The sequence below is a fragment of the Oreochromis niloticus genome, linkage group LG22 (assembly GCF_001858045.2).
Source record: "Oreochromis niloticus isolate F11D_XX linkage group LG22, O_niloticus_UMD_NMBU, whole genome shotgun sequence".
NCBI lineage: Eukaryota > Metazoa > Chordata > Actinopteri > Cichliformes > Cichlidae > Oreochromis > Oreochromis niloticus.
The window spans coordinates 6,396,260-6,413,821 of NC_031985.2; the positions used below are offsets into that span (position 1 = coordinate 6,396,260).

At 42.2% G+C, this 17,562-nt stretch overlaps 1 protein-coding gene across 3 annotated transcripts in view; it reads right to left on the reverse strand.

Annotated features, from left to right (window-relative positions):
- Positions 1-551: 551 nt before the first annotated feature.
- The window catches only part of cnot3b (CCR4-NOT transcription complex, subunit 3b), a 44,458-nt gene continuing 27,447 nt past the window's right edge, over positions 552-17,562 (reverse strand). For 2 of the 3 annotated variants that reach the window (XM_005457561.4, XM_005457562.4), the window contains 11 exons: positions 17,306-17,396; positions 16,470-16,603; positions 14,131-14,187; positions 12,138-13,086; positions 11,888-11,993; positions 11,322-11,472; positions 8,462-8,558; positions 8,029-8,230; positions 5,413-5,545; positions 4,962-5,087; positions 552-4,826 (listed from right to left, as the gene is read on the reverse strand). In XM_005457561.4, the coding sequence (XP_005457618.1) occupies positions 4,728-4,826; positions 4,962-5,087; positions 5,413-5,545; positions 8,029-8,230; positions 8,462-8,558; positions 11,322-11,472; positions 11,888-11,993; positions 12,138-13,086; positions 14,131-14,187; positions 16,470-16,603; positions 17,306-17,396 (2,145 nt within the window). In that variant the 3' untranslated portion in view covers positions 552-4,727. The remainder of the gene's footprint in view (positions 4,827-4,961; positions 5,088-5,412; positions 5,546-8,028; positions 8,231-8,461; positions 8,559-11,321; positions 11,473-11,887; positions 11,994-12,137; positions 13,087-14,130; positions 14,188-16,469; positions 16,604-17,305; positions 17,397-17,562) is intronic. The other variant, XM_019350923.2, reaches the window with a different exon arrangement.

A 17,562-nucleotide genomic window follows, 5' to 3' on the forward strand; every position in this document is an offset into this window, starting at 1 on the left:
GGCTGACAGAAGCAGCAGGATGGATTATACAGAGTCAGATATGAACAGACTCATTGTCCATTTTCACTGCAGTCCAATGCAGTGAAAATCATCCTACCAAAGTAACCCGAGACAGTTATCAGGTCAGTTTCCTCATCTCAACCCAATGAAAGCTTTGAATAACTGCAAAATACTGGCTGCTACCCTGAGCCTCGCAGATACACAGATGGTATCAATTTCAAAATCCTCTGCGACTTTGCTCCTCAGTTAACGCAGTCACACCTCATCCAAGTATTAGAAAAATCCAGATAATTAAAATAACTGTTAGATTATCCACTTAAGTTTTAGCATCTAAGCTTTAATTATAGAGTTTAAAATGTTTTTGCATTAACAGCCATTTTTATACATGGAACTGAAATCAAACTTTTGTTAGATTTAAAATACACACACACACACGTTACTGTCCAAATACTTGTGGAGCTGACTGTCTATTCCCATCAGCTCTGATAGTCTAATCACCCCCGTCATCAATCATGTTTGAAGATGTTCCCAGAAAAACCAAAACACAAGTGCAGATTTCTGAAAAGTAATTCTTTTATTAATATTTTACAATCCTTTATTCATGGTTATGTCATTATTTACTTTTTCAGCGCCACTTTGCAAGTGTCATTATTCCATGCTGTCTGATGACAACAACTGAAGGAAAAAAAAAATAAGAGGAAGTTTGAAGGATGAGAAGTCTATACAACACTTTTTTGCCAAGGGGCAGAGAGAGATTCACATTTCAGCTCTCGGATTGACCTCTCATCCCTCCCGCTTGTCAAAAAAAAAAAGTAAACCCCCCCCAAAAAGTTAAAAGCACGACTGTCAGTCAAGTGAATAAGTGTTGAGTTGTGTCTGGTTATAAAAACACTCCTTTTTGAGAAGTCGCTGATCTTTAAAAAGAACAGTCCCCGTTCTCCTCTGGCTTTTAAAATGATCTCCCCCATTTCTGGAACGAAAAAAACAAACAAAAACAACAACAAAAAAACAAAACAAACACAACCTATCACAAATAACTTGATACAAAATATAAAGATGGTCTCTCTTCCAGGTGCTGCTCCAAACATTGGAGGATATTTTTATTTAAAAAAAGAAAAAAAAGAAAAAAGAAAAGTGAAATGAAAAGGGCCGCTGTGGTGTAAAGAGAAGAAAGGATGGAAATTAAACCTGCGGTGAAAGTCTGTCATGGGGGGGAAGATATACTGTAGTTGTGCTGTGGCAATGGGAGCTGCTGGCGGATACATTTCCTCATAAAATGGTCTATCAAATACTTCCTGAGAAATAAAGGAAATATCTACCTGGCATGAAGAGGAGAGGAGGAGGAGGAGGAGGCGGCTGAGAGAGAGGAAGAGACAGAAACTGAAGTGTTTTGTGTCAAAAACAGGAAAAACAAAAAAACAAGAGAAAATGAGCTGCTGTTGAGTTTTGTTGGCAGCTGTGGAAGAAGCTCGGGCAGTGTGAGAACGAGTGTGTTTGTGTGTGTGTGTTTGGTGTGGGCCCAGTCGGCTCAGTCGAACCCTTCAGTGTGTAAACATGGAGCAGAGAGCTGGAGGACAGAGGAGATGTGGGCAGCAGTGCTGGTGTTGCTCTGTTTGTGCTCGAGCACAGAGAGGAGGAGGAGGACGAGGGAGGGAGGAAGGAAAAAAGGAAGGAAAGAAGAGGCTGGTGGGAGACGAACAAACTGTCCATCCAGCTGCCGGCAGCACCCAACACCCACCATGATAACTGCTGGAGCTGCTCTGTGTTAGAGGATCACGTCCCCTGGTTTTAACCTGCTGCTCAGTTTTAGACGTCCAGGGTGTGAGACGCTCTGAGAGTGTCCGGCTGTAGCATGAGCCCGGTCTCATACCGACGCCGTCAAAGAGACATTTTGTCAAAGCTGCTGGTGTCACAGAGGCTGATTTCACAAACGAAGCAGGTCAGGACCTTTTTGTTTTCTAACACTTGTCTGTTCTCACATGTGGCACAAAACAGGAAGTGGCCCACACGCAGTCCTGAAAATATTTGGCTTGGTTTATGTGAGGGAGCTGCGCTGATAGACCACCAATGCACAACACAGACTTTGCACTAAGGGGCTGGCAGATTAAAGACCGGCCAAGGTCTGATCCAAATGCGGAGGACTCTAGCCTTCTCACATGTTACTAAAAGTGTGCTTGACCCCCCCCCGCTTGGGTGCAGCAACAGTAAGCTGGACCTCGCTACTAATCTGTCATAAACAAGACAGTGCAGGACACAAAGCTCCCAAACGGAGCTCTATGGCCTCTCTGATCGTTGTGTCCGCTGTTGCTCTGGTCAGAGATGCAAAAACGACCCGTCTGTACTACTGAAGACAAAACATCAGTATCTGACGTCTTGAGATGAAAACATTTTGGCGTATTTTCAGGCATAAAGCTTCAAACCTAAAAGAAGTTGTAGCTTAGCTTGTTGAAAGCTATCAGAAGCACCTGGTTAGCGTATTTCTGCTGCATGCAGACTCTGCCATGAGCAGCTGATCGTCTATTTATCTGGCAGCTGGATGGGAAAAACTTCTGCCGACACCCCAGCGCAGCGAAGGTGGACACAATTTGGTCTGTGCACAAAGTATTAAAACAAACAAAAACTCTATAGAGAAACATCTGTGGACTGACTGAGCTTTCAGCAGGTATTCATAAGTGCCATTATTGCAGTCGTGAGAGGATCCCCGTGCACCTCCGCTGCGTTTGAGTGAACGCAGAAAAATTAAAACTGTGCATGACGAGAAGCTACCAGAGAAAACTGGGAAAGCAGAAGGTGTAATTCCAACTCGAATTCTTCAAGCTTCTCCCAGTTTGAAGCCATTTTTGTGAAACTATGACACAACGCTGCCCACCAGGTAAAAGACAGTTACTACCAACACCTCGCCGGCTGCGTTGTCACACTCCTCCGCCGCGGATAGACAGGAGTAGGCAGGGCGGGATATTTTTAGACCGGCGGATCCACAGAAAGCTCAAACCACCTCACAAGTCAACAAACACCGACAACAACAATAACAACAAACGGGACCTCTGGAGTGCGAGCGAGGCCTGCGGTGCCACCTATGACCAGCGTTTACCTGCTCGGCTGCTGGTTGCTTGTTTTCCCAAACAGACTAGAAGAGAGAAGCTCCGCTGAGCTCCGGCTTCACCTTCACAGAGCTGTAAAAGGACGCCTCATCGTCACAGCAGCAGGGCAGGTGACCTCATTAATCAGCTGTTTTACACAGAAATCCAACACTTTTGCACCTCAGGAACTTGACACCTGTGATTCCAATGATAACTGCCACTCTGGGGGAAGAGATGCTAGGCCTAAATATCAGCTTCTACTCGCTTGTTGAGGCGGATGAATTCATTCATTAATAGCCTCACCTACAGCATCTGATATCTGCTGCTCTATTTCAGCTCCTTCCTGCATCTGATGATATAACGAGTTAGAAAAATAGGTCAGAAAATGCAGAACAGCAAATAATTTTAAATCTCATGATTAGGTCTTCATTAGTTCTGCCTACTTTTTCACTTTAAACTAAATTTTCTAGTTCATTTTTTAAACTGATTCATTCATTGTGAATGACTTCCCGTTGCCCCGACAGGACCCCAATCAGCTCTTGCTGTTGTGGAGCTGAGCTTTACTTTTACATATACAAGGGTGCAGGTGAGCCTGGATTGCACCACCTCTAACCAATACTTCACTGTTAACACCTCAATAACGGAGACAACCACACTGATCATGAAGGTCGATTTAACGGAAGAGCGATTTGAGTGCACAGCTGTACCTAATAATCTGGCCACCAACTGTATTCACTGTAGATTCGATGCCGCTGTTCAAGTGCAGTCTTTAAGTTTTCCACCTAATTTTTACTGAAGCAGAAAAACTGACGAATTAACCGACACAAAAATCATGATGCGTGTCCAGGGATATGAAGCCCTGCTGTCATTTCTATCCACTACTCAAAATCCAAATTAATCTGGATTATAAACCAGTGGAAAACAAGGCAGAAGCTCAGCATCATTATGTCTCAGGTTATGTGAAGCATCACATTAGCAGGTGTCAAGTTCATGAAGCAGAAAGGAGCTGGCTGCTCATCCTCTTTGACGCGTCCTCGTTTGCTTCTCACTTGATTTTAAAATTCATTTCTCTCAGCTGATTTGTGCCCTGATGCAAGTCTGAGAAGTGTTACAGCACTGATGGAGTTCACATCTCCAGGTTTTCATTGGTCTGTTTAAAGACGACAGAGCCTGCACTGAGAATATAACTGACCAATAATCTTTGGCCTTTAAAGGGTGGGGCTAACAGAAGCAACAGTTTTAAAGCCAAATTAACAGGATAACTCAGAGTGGAGGGCAGGGGATAGTCGGAATATTATACGCGTGATTATTTTCTGTGTGTGTGTTCGTGTGATTTGTCTAAGCCAGGAAATATTTTTTTTAAAAAAAGGCCTGCTGATGAAGAGATAGAAAGAAGAAAGGAGGAGATGATGGGAGTGGGAGGGGTTATCACTGCCGGGTTGAGGATGGTAAGGCGGGATTTGGAGGGTCAGGAGGAGGGACGAAACCCGCCCGCCCCCCTCCGGTCCGCACGTCTCCTTTCCCCAGCGAGCTGAGGTCAAATCCAGGAATGTCAGCAGGTGGATCAACCTTCTTCATGCGTTCGTTTGTTCTGTCCATCTCTCACTTTCTCAGTTGTCCGTCCGTCCTGTCGCGTCTCTCTGCACGTCACTGGAGGTCTCGGTCTTCGAGGTACCGGTACTCAAACGTGAAGCCCTCCTTCTTCCGCTGGCCCCATTTCTCATAGTCAAAGTAAATGTATGTTCCCTAAAACAAGCAAAGAAAACACTTGAAGTTTGAAGACAAAGAGGAAGGCGGTCAGAGGACGACTTAACATTTGCAGAAGCGTCCAGATCGTTAAAGTTTTTAAACTCTGCGGCTGAACACAGATGTGATGCTCACCTGCTCAAACTCATCAGTGATGGTCTTCGGTTCTTCGTGCCTCTGAAACCACATCATGTACTTGGTGTGGAACCTCCACGACTGCTTCTTCAGGGCTTTGGCTGCCAGATACTGGGCCTTAGTGCCCTGCAGAGAGGGGGGAGAGGAGACGATGAGTGCTGAGAAATGAGACTAAATCAGGAGCACGTTTTGGCTCCGAGGAAAACCTCAACGAAAGAAATCCTCAATTTTACTTGAAATATAATGATTCGTAAATGCCTCATGAGCCGAAATTAAATCAGACTTTACTCAAATCATTTTAGCGTTGACCCTGGGCTCCCTCACAGGCCCTCCTTTAATTTAAACTAATCATCTTCATCCTTCAAATTCCGATCCAATTATAACCTACAACCGTCTCACAGAAAGTTTGCTGTAAACAACATTTAAGCAGAAACAGACAAACACAGCTTACCTCCAGGTAGTAAAAGATGAAGAAGAGGGTCTCTGTGGAAAGCCTCTGGTAAAACTCTACAGTGTCTGAGTGGGGCGGTGGCACCTGGTGGTGGAAAGGCAGGGTGGGGCAGGGGTTCCTCATCAGGTACTGCCTGTAATACAGAGAGACAGAGGGAGGGGAGTTAATGGCTTATAAATGAGGAAAATTACAAGAATAAAGCAGAACTTTAGGACTGCAGCGTGTTAAGTCTATAAAGTGTTATCTTCAGTATAGAAGGGGGAGAAAAAGATCTTTAACTAAAAACCTGTTTTTCATCTTAAATATATTAGAGGTTTAAGAAAATCCATAGTTAAAACTTATGTGCTGTCAGAAAAAGGCCATACGGCTGTAAGTACTGAAACACCTCCCTTTAAAACCTTCCATTTGTCAGGGGCAGCCAATCAGAAGACAGGGTGGCCTTAAAAAGCAGATGAACTGATGGGCTGTACGAAAGCTCAGATGGACTTTTGTGGAACTGTGAATCATGTTAAGCTACTCTAGTAGAGCTTGAGAATAAAAATATGGGGCTGAAAATAAGCAGAACGAAATAACTGATTAGGATTTCTTCCATAACCTAAACAACCCTCATCAACAGAGACTTCACCCATCGTCTCTGCACAGTTACAAGTGAAGAAGCTCTTTAAGGCTTTTTTCTTAATAAATAAAGAAATGCAAACACTAAGTGCAAAAATAAAGTAAACCAACAGGTTGAGATTCCCATTTGTAACCACCAAGTCAAGATGGCCAATCAGAACCACTGACACTGACATCAGACACTACAAACTGGTCGAAATGTAAGAAAAATCAAAGCCTAACATATATAATGTGTTTAATTGTAAGAATCACAGTTATTCTCATGGCAGACTCGCATTTTACCAACATGTGATCTGAAGACCGAGATGTCACATGTTGAGGAACATGTGGGTCGTACGTACACAATGGATCTATATAAAGATTTTCCTCCCCTGATGGATTCACAGAAAGTAGGAAAATTCAGCGGTGGGTCACTCTCTCTACCTAAATGCACTTTTCCGAGTATTTTTAGAATGGTGACAAACCCAGTTTGTCTGTTTCCATGAAGCTGTGTGCACCGAGGGTGCGCCTAAAATAACAGAGTCCCACAAACGGGGCAGAACAGAAAGTGTGTGCGTGTCTGACTAATGTGAGCACTTCAAATCAAACGTGGAGGAAATTAGCTCTGTGCGTGTAGGAGAAACAAGTGTGTGCGTGTAAGCTGAAGGTAAATTATACTTTAAGAAACAGGTGGAACAAACACGTCTGTCACGCTTTTATTACAGAGTCATGTTTTAATCACGACAAGACAAATCCACGCTCTGCATGTGTGTGCACGTGTGTGCGTGCGCTCTCATCTGTAAAGCACAACAGGTACTGTGGGACAAGAGGGTTTGAGTGTTTGATTTAAATGTCAATTGTAGCTGTGTGGGCTGACTGCATTGTAGATACTGTACCAGTATAATCACTTCTGTAATTATGACTGTGTGTACAGGTGGGCTACGTTACTGAACACTCCAGTATCAGACGGTACTAAAAACAAATTGAATAAAGCGGTGGGATTTTTATTCCCTGTGCTGCAGTTTCTCCCACTGACTTCAGTTGACTGAATTTTGCTCTTTTAAAATATTTTTACTATTGTTTACACAAAGAGCTGAGGCTCTTTTGTCCAATCTGATCTGTAGATGTCTTGATAGATTCACTGTGAAGAGATCTTTTAACAACTGTAGCATATAGTCCTGGTCAAAAGTCAAGTCCCCCCATAAATGGGTAAATACGGGATAGATACAGTGATTTTTGATTGGAAAGTGCACAAACATCAATTTCTACAGTTTCGTTGTGCATGTACAACAACAATAAAGGGCCATTCCAGTCTATGCTATGAATGGAAAACAGTATATGAGAGAAAAAAAATCGCAGTACTAATGAGCTTGAAAGTCAATATTTGGTATGACCACCTTTACTCAACACAGTTGAGTAAAGGTTGAGAACTCTCTCAGGCAGGTTTTCTTGTAATTGTGAACATGACCCTACAAATGTTGAAGCAGGCTCTGGGAAGGTCAAACATACTGCACTGGGACTGTGTTTGGGATCATTGACATGCTGCAGAATTAGGACATCCTCAGTGAGTAACCTTCCAGGTTATATTGCATAGTGGATACAATGACTTCATCAATTTTGAGAAACATCTAAAAAACAAAAAACTGTTTGTTGTCTGTTGTGTGTATAGACAACCCCCCCCCCCCCACCCAAAAGAAAACCGCCCAAAACATTCCTATGAAAAAAAACAAAACAAGAAAAACAAAACTTTGAAATAGCTGAAGAAACACTGAAGAGCCATTACTTGATGCCACTTTAATTTTTACTTTTCTGCTTCACTGAAGGCTAAATATAACAAAATGGGTTGAATTAAAACTTGAGCTCAGTTCTGATGTGGTTTAGTTTTACCCAGAATGATGCACTTCTATCTCGACTTAAAGAATCTGAAAACTTCTAACACTGCAGAGAATAACGAGGCACTCTGCTTCTTCTGACTGAAGAAAAGGCGGGAGGGGGAAAAAAAACAAAAAAACATCACTGCACCTGATTCTCTCGGAGTCGGATGGGTGTGGCATATGCGTCCACGCCTGCTCCTGCATGGCCTGCTGGTAGACCTGGTCTTTGGACAGGGGAACCGGCCCCAGCGGACACACCCCCAACGATGGGGGGATGCTGACCTCTGACAGCGAGGGCTGAGGTGCTGATGGGGGGCCTGAAGGGGCCGTAGTGCTGCTGGGGAATATTTCTGAATAGCAAAGAGTGAGGGGAAGTGACGATGAGAGGGATTCGGGTTTTGGAGATTGAGAGAAAGAAAAGTGGTTGAGTCAGGGATGATAATATCATCAGCAGTTTTTGTTCAGAGGCGGCTGAGAGTGGGAGGTGAGATGACATTTTGTTCCATTAAAATACAGCTTTTCTATTTCTGCTCTATGGTAACCCTCCATCTCCTTTTATCAAAGGTGTGTGTGTGTCTTACCTGAGGTGAGGTGCAGGGAGGTCACATCTCCCTCGATCCCTGAGCTCATTGCTGCTCGCTCGGCCATGGACTTGAGGCTGCTCAGAGGCTCTTGGGGCTGATGAGGACAGACAAGGAGACTCTTGGGAAAACAGATTCTCCAGGACGTGTGCACAGAGTTATCATACCTGCTCGAACACAGGAACTCGAGTTCCCGCACCACTGATAATGTTGTCATGGAAATCACTTTGACTTCAGTTTTCGGGCTGTTTGGTTTCTTTGCTCCTGTGCCCTCCCTTCCTAAGATGCATGTGACGTAGCGTCAGGCAGCTTGAGGAGTAATTTCAAGATGATGGGACGAAACAACAACAAAAATAATGCACTATATGTTCACGAGTATGTGGATAGCTTGGAGAGTGTCCTTCAACATCATATTGCAATAATGTGATTTACTTCAACTCTTAGATCAGAGATTTTTGTTACCATGAGAAAACAAAATCGACTAAAACCACGTCCATAAAGAAATGATTGTTCTCGTTTGGTGTGTTGACTGCGGTCAGGTTTTATGTGGTGGGCCTAATGTTGTGTGTACTTGTGTCTGCAGGCACATCCGGAGGCTTCAAAGATACTTTAGGTTGGTCTGTAGTGCAGTCACAGATTAGTTCAGCCATTCAGACGGTTTCTGGAGTGCCAAATCATGAAGAATATAAAAAGATCAAAGATGAGTTTTAGTGAAGGAGGTCAGCACTCTAGTATCAAAAAACCTCTTGTTTCTGTACGTCCCCACAAAAGTCCTACTTTTCTCTCCATATTTTCTCAGATCATCTGTACTCAGTTGGAAAACCACTGGGTTAGTCTAACGTATTCCATAAAAATAAAGTTGAACTTAAAGCCAAAGAAATTAGAAAGTTTAGTCACAGGCCAACTCGAGCCCAACTGTGCGTATGCAAAGATGCGAAATGGAACAAATTCACATTGGGCAAATTAAACATTTCCATTTTGGTAAAACATTCACTTCACACTGAGTCTCGAATACCAACCAGCTGAAATGATCCCAGATTTTTCTCCTGATACTAATACATATTAAATATTGTCGCCATGGTTTAACTTCACTTTTATGGAAAGACGGGGAATTGGAGAGAAGTGAAACCGCAGGACTTCTAAAATGTGTTTCTCTAAATCGATTCCATATATCAGTTGCACTCCAGTTGGCTGTATTATGAGCGAACATTTGCAGATTTATTAAAATACTTCAAAAACTGTATTTGCACAAGAAACGAAATGTTACTCTGCACATGGTCTAAACGCACCACTGATATGGTCTTATCACCGCAGACCGAACAAAAATATAGTTTATCATTGGCTCATAATTTGTGGTTTGTGAACAGTTTTTAGAGACTGGAGTAATTTACTGTAAATTTACTGGTAACTATCCAAAAGTACTGAGCTGTGCAACAGTAAGCTCAGTACAGCAGATTTGCACCGGCTTGAAATTTTATACAACGGGAAGTTTGTATGAAATTCACAGGGCTGCAGAATCTCCAGCGAAAACTGTTGTTTTTGCAAGTTTTCAATAATTCAGATTTTGAAGCTTTAACATTTCATTCATCAAGAATCAAATGATCTTACTTTTTTAATATCTCCCCATGGAAACACTGTACAATTAGAGATCACTTTTGAACTTACAGTGATCTGGCACAACATTATGACTACCTCTAATATTCAGTTTGCCCCCCTTCTGCTGCACTGATCCGTCAAAGCACGGACTCAACCCCACCCCTGATAGTGTGCTGTGGTATCTGCACCAAAATGTTAGCAGCGGTTCCTTTAAGTCCTGTGAGTTGCGAGGTGGGGGCTCCATGCATCAGACTTGTTTATCCAGCGCATCTCGTAATTGCGCAACTGGATTGAGATCTGAGGAATTTGGAGGCCAAGTCAAGACCTCAAACTTATTGTTCTGCTCTTCAAATCATTCCTGAACCATTTTTGCTTTGTGGCCGGGTGCATTACCCTGCTGAAGATGCCACAGCCATCAGGGAAAACAGTTTCCATGAAAGGGTTTGCATGGCCTGCAGAAATGCTTAGTTAGGTGGTGAATGTCAAAGTAACATCCACATGGATGGCAGGACCCAAAGTTTCTTAGCAGAACATTTCTCAGAGCATCATACTGCCTCTGCTGGCTTGCCTTCTTTCAAATAGTAGATCCTGATGCCAGATGGTCCCCAGGTAAGCACGGCACAAACACTCAGCAATAACATGATGTAAAAGAAAGCTATTTCATCATACCAGGCCACCTCCTTCTGTTGCTCTGTGGTCCAGTTCTGATGCTCAAATCTTTACTTTTACCCAATTTTCCTGCTTTTAATACATCAACTCTGAGCACATTGTGTTCCCTTGGTCCCTGATAGCCCCACTCACTAACAGGTGCCATGATGAAGAGATATAATCAGAGTCATTCACTTCACCTGTCAGGGGTCATTATGCTATGCGTGATCTGTGTATATTCATACATCTTTAAAACATTAGTCTACCAACCTAACTTGGCAGGTATTTGGTTCCTCCCTGTCGACATTTATTACTTAATTTTTGGCACTGTTCTCTCAGTGTTTGCTGGAATTTGTCTCAAACAGCTTTGTTAATCAACAAACAGCAGTAATGAGACTATAATCATCTCCCCTTTGGATTTAACTGTTGGCAGAATTAATTATTTAAAGCAGAGGCCATTCTTATTGTGTCTGCATGCAAATTAATAGTCTGTAGAGATTTAGGAGATTAAGTTGTTCTCTTAGCAAACAACATTCAAATCCCCCAACTCCCATATCCTCCCAAAAAACGATTAAAAACATAGCTGTTCGCCTTCGTATGTTCAAATGTGTCTCACCTTGATGCTGTCGGAGGACTGCTGTGAGTAGGACATTGGCCCATTCAACAGGTTGCTGCCGCTCGCTGTTTTGGCCTCGCTGTAAGGGGCCGGGGATGGAGAGCTGGACGACAAACTCATAGAGCCTAGTAGACTGGGCCCAGTGTCCTTACTGGAAATAGGAAACATGGATTAGTTTAGGCTGGGTCACAGTCAAAAAGAGCACAAATCTAAAAAAGTTACAGAAAGTCTTGTTTTCCACAAGCAGCAAAAGTTTCACAATAAAATACCCTTTGACAAATACTCCTGTGCAGGCTGAAGGTTAAAAGGCTTTTAATTTGAAGTGCATATAGGAAGACTTTAATGCAGTCATTTTAGCGCTGGAATCTGAGCGTATCAACGATGCTTTGTACACGTATTTTCAATCAGACAAGAAATAAAGTCTCTAACCAAAAATCAGAATCAGAATACTTTATTGATCCCTAGGGGAAATTAATAAAAGGAGAGTATAGCGGTGACAGTCAATTTAATTAAAATGCTACTATAAAAACAATCATGTCCTCTAACCAGCTGCTTTGGCTACTTACGGCTGATTGGCTATGGAGGTCAAAGATGAGGGTTGGCTGCTTTGCGATTGGCTGGCACTGTTGAGGGCGGAGTCTGTTGTGCTGTCTGCTACCACAGCACTGTAACCTGTAATAAAAAAAAAAAAAACAAAAAAAAAACATAAATGCACTTAGAAATCATCCTCAGGTGTAATTTCTCTCTGAAACTTTATATTTCTTAAGATGCTGGAAAAACAGTCGATCTGTCAAAGCGCAGACATCGGATACTCACTAGTGCTACCGTTCTGCTTCTGTCGGCTCGGTGGTCGGGCAGGGAGCGAGTTTCCTCCTACTACTCCACTCCCTGCTGATCCCGAGCTGCCTCCGTTGCTCCCGATGACTCCTACTCCGCTACCTGGAGCTAAACCTCCCACTGAGCTCGGTGACACCAAGGATGAGCCCTGCACCCCTGACTGACTAGAGCCCAAACCCAGAATCCCAGAGCCAACCGCACCCGGCGCTGCACCCAGCAGACCTCCTGACGAGGATGTCGGCCCGCCGACTGTCATGTTCCCACTGCCGATGGAGCCTACAGCGCTGTTGGTCGTTGCTGTGCTGACTCCGCCCAAAGAGCCCGGTAAGCTGGAGCCGACCGCCTGAGCGTAGGGTGCAGGGGTGTTACTGGACAGAAGGCCCGCCATGGTGCCCGTCAGGGATGCCGGCATCCCCGACAGACCGAGGCCTCCGGACATGGGGCTGGTGGTGACGGCGCCCGGCATGGCTTTCCCCAAAGAGAGGCCCAGGCTAAGACCCAGGCTATTGGAGGTTGGCGTGGACCCTGATGGAGCCTGCGGCTGTGAATTTGAAGCACGGAGCTCCTGTGTGCTGGCATTGGGTGGAGAGGCGGCCAGTGAGGCAGGGTGGCTGTTGGTGGAGGTGTTGGAGTTGGAGATGGGAGCTGAGGAAGAGGAGCTAACGGAGTTTTTGGCCTGTTGCTGCTGCGCTGACGGGTGCGGCGGCTGCTGGGTGGCGTTGCTGTAGCTGCCAGCGGAAGTGTTGGAGAGGTGACCTGCTGAGTTGCTGTGATGACTGTTGCCCCCAGAGCTACTGCTTCCTCCCCCAGCGATGGTCACCATAGAGACCATTGAAGATGAGGTCAGTCCCGAGACGGAAGAAGAAGCAGAGGAGGAGGAAGAAGAAGAGGATAACGAAGAGGAGGGATTTCCATTCTTCACAGGCGACTGAAAAAAAGAAAAAAGAAAATACATGAATTAATTAAAAATTAACCTGATGTCTTAATCGATGACTTTTCAAAGCACTGCTCTTGTTGCTCCATTCTCTGATGGACAACAATTGTTTTTTGCCCCATAACACATCATTGTTTAATTACAGTACAATGAACACTGCTCATTTATCACTGATGACAAAGCATAAACCAAAGTCAAAGATTCAATTCAACATGAGGGACTGACCCACACAACAACATATTTTAAAGCAGATGAGATAAGTATGTTGTTTGTGATATGTTGTTTGGGGATTTCAGGGAAAAATCTCCATGAAAATTTCAGGCTCATTTGTGGACTTTAAACAGGAAAAGAATAGTGCTTTGTTTTACCTGCTAGTCATCGATGAAGGAGATAACAAAGACAGAGACTGTGCAACATTTATATATATATATATATATATATATATATATATATATATATATATATATATATATATATATATATATATATATATATATATATATATATATATATATATCTGTCACCACTGGCTGTATTTAAAAGGTGTAGCCATTATGACGAATCCTGTTGTCAAGTCTCAAGTGTTTTTGCCATCGCCATTTACCATGTGCAACTAGACGTCTTTTTGCAACCAGAGGGCTCTCCCCCTACAGGACATTGCTTAAACCTGCAATCTCTCCAGACACTTCATGTAAGGAGGAGACTCAAAGAATCCTGAATAGAAATCTTTGCAGTAGCAAAGAAGGTGGTTGTTCCACCTCTAGCTCCAAAGAGTCATCAAGTAGTAAAAACAGGCAACATATTAGTACATACTATAATTAATGCTGTTGCCCCGGTACATGACCATAGATGTTGACAGTTTCAGCTATGTTGTAGCAAACCTCTCTACTCTGTGTTTCACACTCGTCTGACTCTCCGTTTACTTAACAAAAATTAACTGATAACTGCAGCACTTTATGATAATTTCAGAAGGTACTGATGTTCCTGGAGTTTTCAGCACTCCTGCTTGTTTACTGGGAGAGGTTTCTTCACACTAACCTGACTAACTTCACTGTCTGTCGAACGTCCCCTCTTCTTATCATCTTCTGAGTTCTCCTGAAAAAAACAAAACACACATGGCATTAAGGCCACAGAGACAAACACATGGTTGTCATCCTCATGCGCACCAATGCAAATGTGGGTGTGAAGTGAATGAAGAAGAAGGGGGGGGGAAGCAGGCAGTAGCAGATTTAAGCTTTGCAGAGCTTTTTGGGTCTCATGTTTTAATTCTTCTGGTTAAAGTCTCCATAGTTGTCCATGGCAGTTAAGTAATTAATGCACTTTATATTTAAATTGCATTTATATTCATTTACCATTAACAACTTTATACTAGCACATTGTTTTCTTCTCAGTCTTGTTTAATTCTTATGCTGCTTGTGTGTCTGGGAAAACGAAGATCATCTTTCATTTCAGCTTTTTGCACTGTGTGCAGAAACATGCAAAGTAAACCTCAATTTAAGAAGCGTGCACTTACATTAACATCACTCTGTGTACATGTTAGTACATCGGAATCAACCCAGACCGACATGTTTTTATCAACTATCTGCAATCTGCATCCTGCCACATTCCCATTCCTGTGTGCATGTTAACACAAAGGTGTGTCATGGAAAACGCGGCACAGTTTTTCTAAAAATTGGCAGCAGAGCGAGTAACCCTATAAAGACAAACCGCAATGCAAGAATAAAACAAGCTGAACACATACTACAGGCTGAAAGCAACACAGCAGCTACAGCCAAAGCAGCAGAGCAAGTGTATGTATGGGAAGAAGAAAAATCACTGTATGAATGTATATATTTTATGTGCTTTGATCAATAATACTGGAAAATAATTCAAAGGCACAACATAAAAGAGGCAGACTATGTAAGTGAATAGACTTATCAGTATCACAGCTCTACTGTAAACACGTCTAAGCAATGATAAAGACAATGTAAGCTGTATTTTATAAGCTGCAGCCCTGATAGTGTTTAACAGGGCAAGTAAAGATTTAATATTTGAGAGAAAGAAAAAAATCAAACTGAGGCTCAGACTATGTGCAAAAAGTCACCAAGTACAACAGGTGCCCTATTTTAGGATTATATAATAAGGCTTACAGATCAATAAAATTGTTTAAAATTTGCAGCCACTGAGGGGAAAAATAGGTGTAAAGTTTCATCTTTGAATCTACATTTTTTTTATTTTTTTAACTGGAGATCAGTATCAACTCAGGGAAATATCAAAAACGAAAAAGCCCAAAAACCTTTTAGTTTGTAAAAACTTTATACCCTCTGTGCATCAAGTTCAACAAGTTCTAAAATGAATGCTGATGCAATTTTCCAGAGCACTGATTGTGAGTAGGGGGTGGTTATACATGTGTTAATCTTTTATCTTGCACATGATCTGCTCTGGAACAGATTAGCTCTGTAGCTTAAGTGACTGCTAATAAAATTAACTACCTCTGGAACATTAAAACTCCCAGATTCTGCTTCGTAGAACAGCTGCCTGTAGTTTGGGACTCCCAGTGAGGATTGTTCAACAATGTTGCCATTTTGTTACAAGTTTTGTTAGATTTTTACTTTTTCTGCAAACTCAAAAGTAAAGCAAACACCAAAACTAATACTGCGTCTCATTATTATCATGTGTGTCTGTGTCGAACTAAAACTCAACAACTTCCAGAAACCTTCTCTGGACGTTTTAAAGTTCACAGCCGAGTCAGAGCAGCCTACTGAAGACCTTCCTCGTCCTTTACATTCCCTTTAATGCCACGGTGCAACTTCTCATCAGCAGCGCGGAACAATACCACGCCTTCTATTCAGACAAACGAGCCCTATAATAACTGCTCTCACTACATACTGTGTGTGGGCGGATAGGAAGAACAGATGATATAAAGGCAATGCAACAGAACAATGAGAGCAGATGGCAGGGCACTACAATAGCTACAAAGGCAATTATCTTTCATTTATATTTTAGATATTGACTCAACTTGAGTGTAACAATCGACTTAATTTCCCTCGATTACCAGTATTACTTCAATGGAACCATTAGTGACAGGTTCAGCAGTCAGTGATGAGTTAACAAAACTGGATGATTATTTTTGGTGGAAAAGCAGCAGGTTAATTTATTAATTTGGATTTTTAAAGTAATTTTAATTGTCATATCGCTGGGGACGGGAACATCAAGGATGCAAATAATATGCAGAAAAGCTTGAATGATTGTAAGCAACAAGTGGGTCCAAATTACTCTTAATCCTTTTTAAATGACTTTAAAAAGCCCTCAGTGTTTTATTTATTTGTGCACAGCTTGCACAGACAAAAGCGCACACATAACAGAAGCTTTAGTAACTTTGGGGAAAGTTGTCTTACTGTAGTGCAAGTAGCAGGCGACGGGGGGATGGGTGAAGATGAGGTGGTGGAGGTGGGTGTGCTGCTGGACTGCTGGAAGATCTCGTCCTCCAAGTGCGAGTGCCCCGGCGGTGAAGTGGCGACCAGCGACTGAGCTGGAGAGAGCAGAGGCAGAGAGGGAGGTCAGTGAAAGTCAAAAGGCCTTTAATACTTTGGTAGGTTTGAATGTTTAAAGCTGAGTACACAAAAAAAACCCAAAAAAGCAAAAAAAAGAACTGTGGTTTTGACTATTTTAGTTACAAATCTGACAAAAACACTCCAAATGGTAATTTATAAAAAACAAGAAAAAAAAACATTTCTTTGTATACTCTGTATGTTCTTAGATTTTAACAACAATAATAATAATCATGATAATAATTATAATTAGTAATAGTAATAATTCAGCCTCCAATAATTTCAGTGAAGACGTCACAATTTCCTTTTATCAATATATGATGTATATATGATAGAGTCAAAAACGTTAAGATTTTCCATTGGAAGTGACCAGGACTAGAAATGAGAATATAAAAGAAAGAAAGATGATGAGTTTGGACATGTGCAGAATAGAGACGGTGGATTTACTGGAAGAAGAAAAGAATGCCAAATATGGAGCAGATAGGCAGAAGGAAAAGAGAAAGACCACCGAAGATTCATGGATGTAGAGATGGAAACATGGTTGGTGTGACAGAGGAGGATGCTGGGGATACAGTGAGGATATTATGTTTAGGATATTATGTGCAATTACACAAGCATTACGTGTAAAGAGCAAATAACAAGTGTGAATTCAGAAACCGAACCCCGGTTCGTTCTCTACTTACGAATGTCCTCCAAATCCAGATCGTCGTAAAGGAATTCGTTCTCCTCAAAGTCGGGATCCTGTGACGAGTCTATATAGTACTCTACGTCATCCTGAGGAAAGTGCAGATAGAAGGGAAAGAAAGTATTCTTAAACTAATCTTTCATTTGGCAGTAAATAATAAATTCATCTGTTGAAGGTTTACACTTTTGTATAAATATCATTTCATTTAGTTGATGGAAAATAAAAGAAAAAGGCTGTAAAACTAATTTTTAGGAA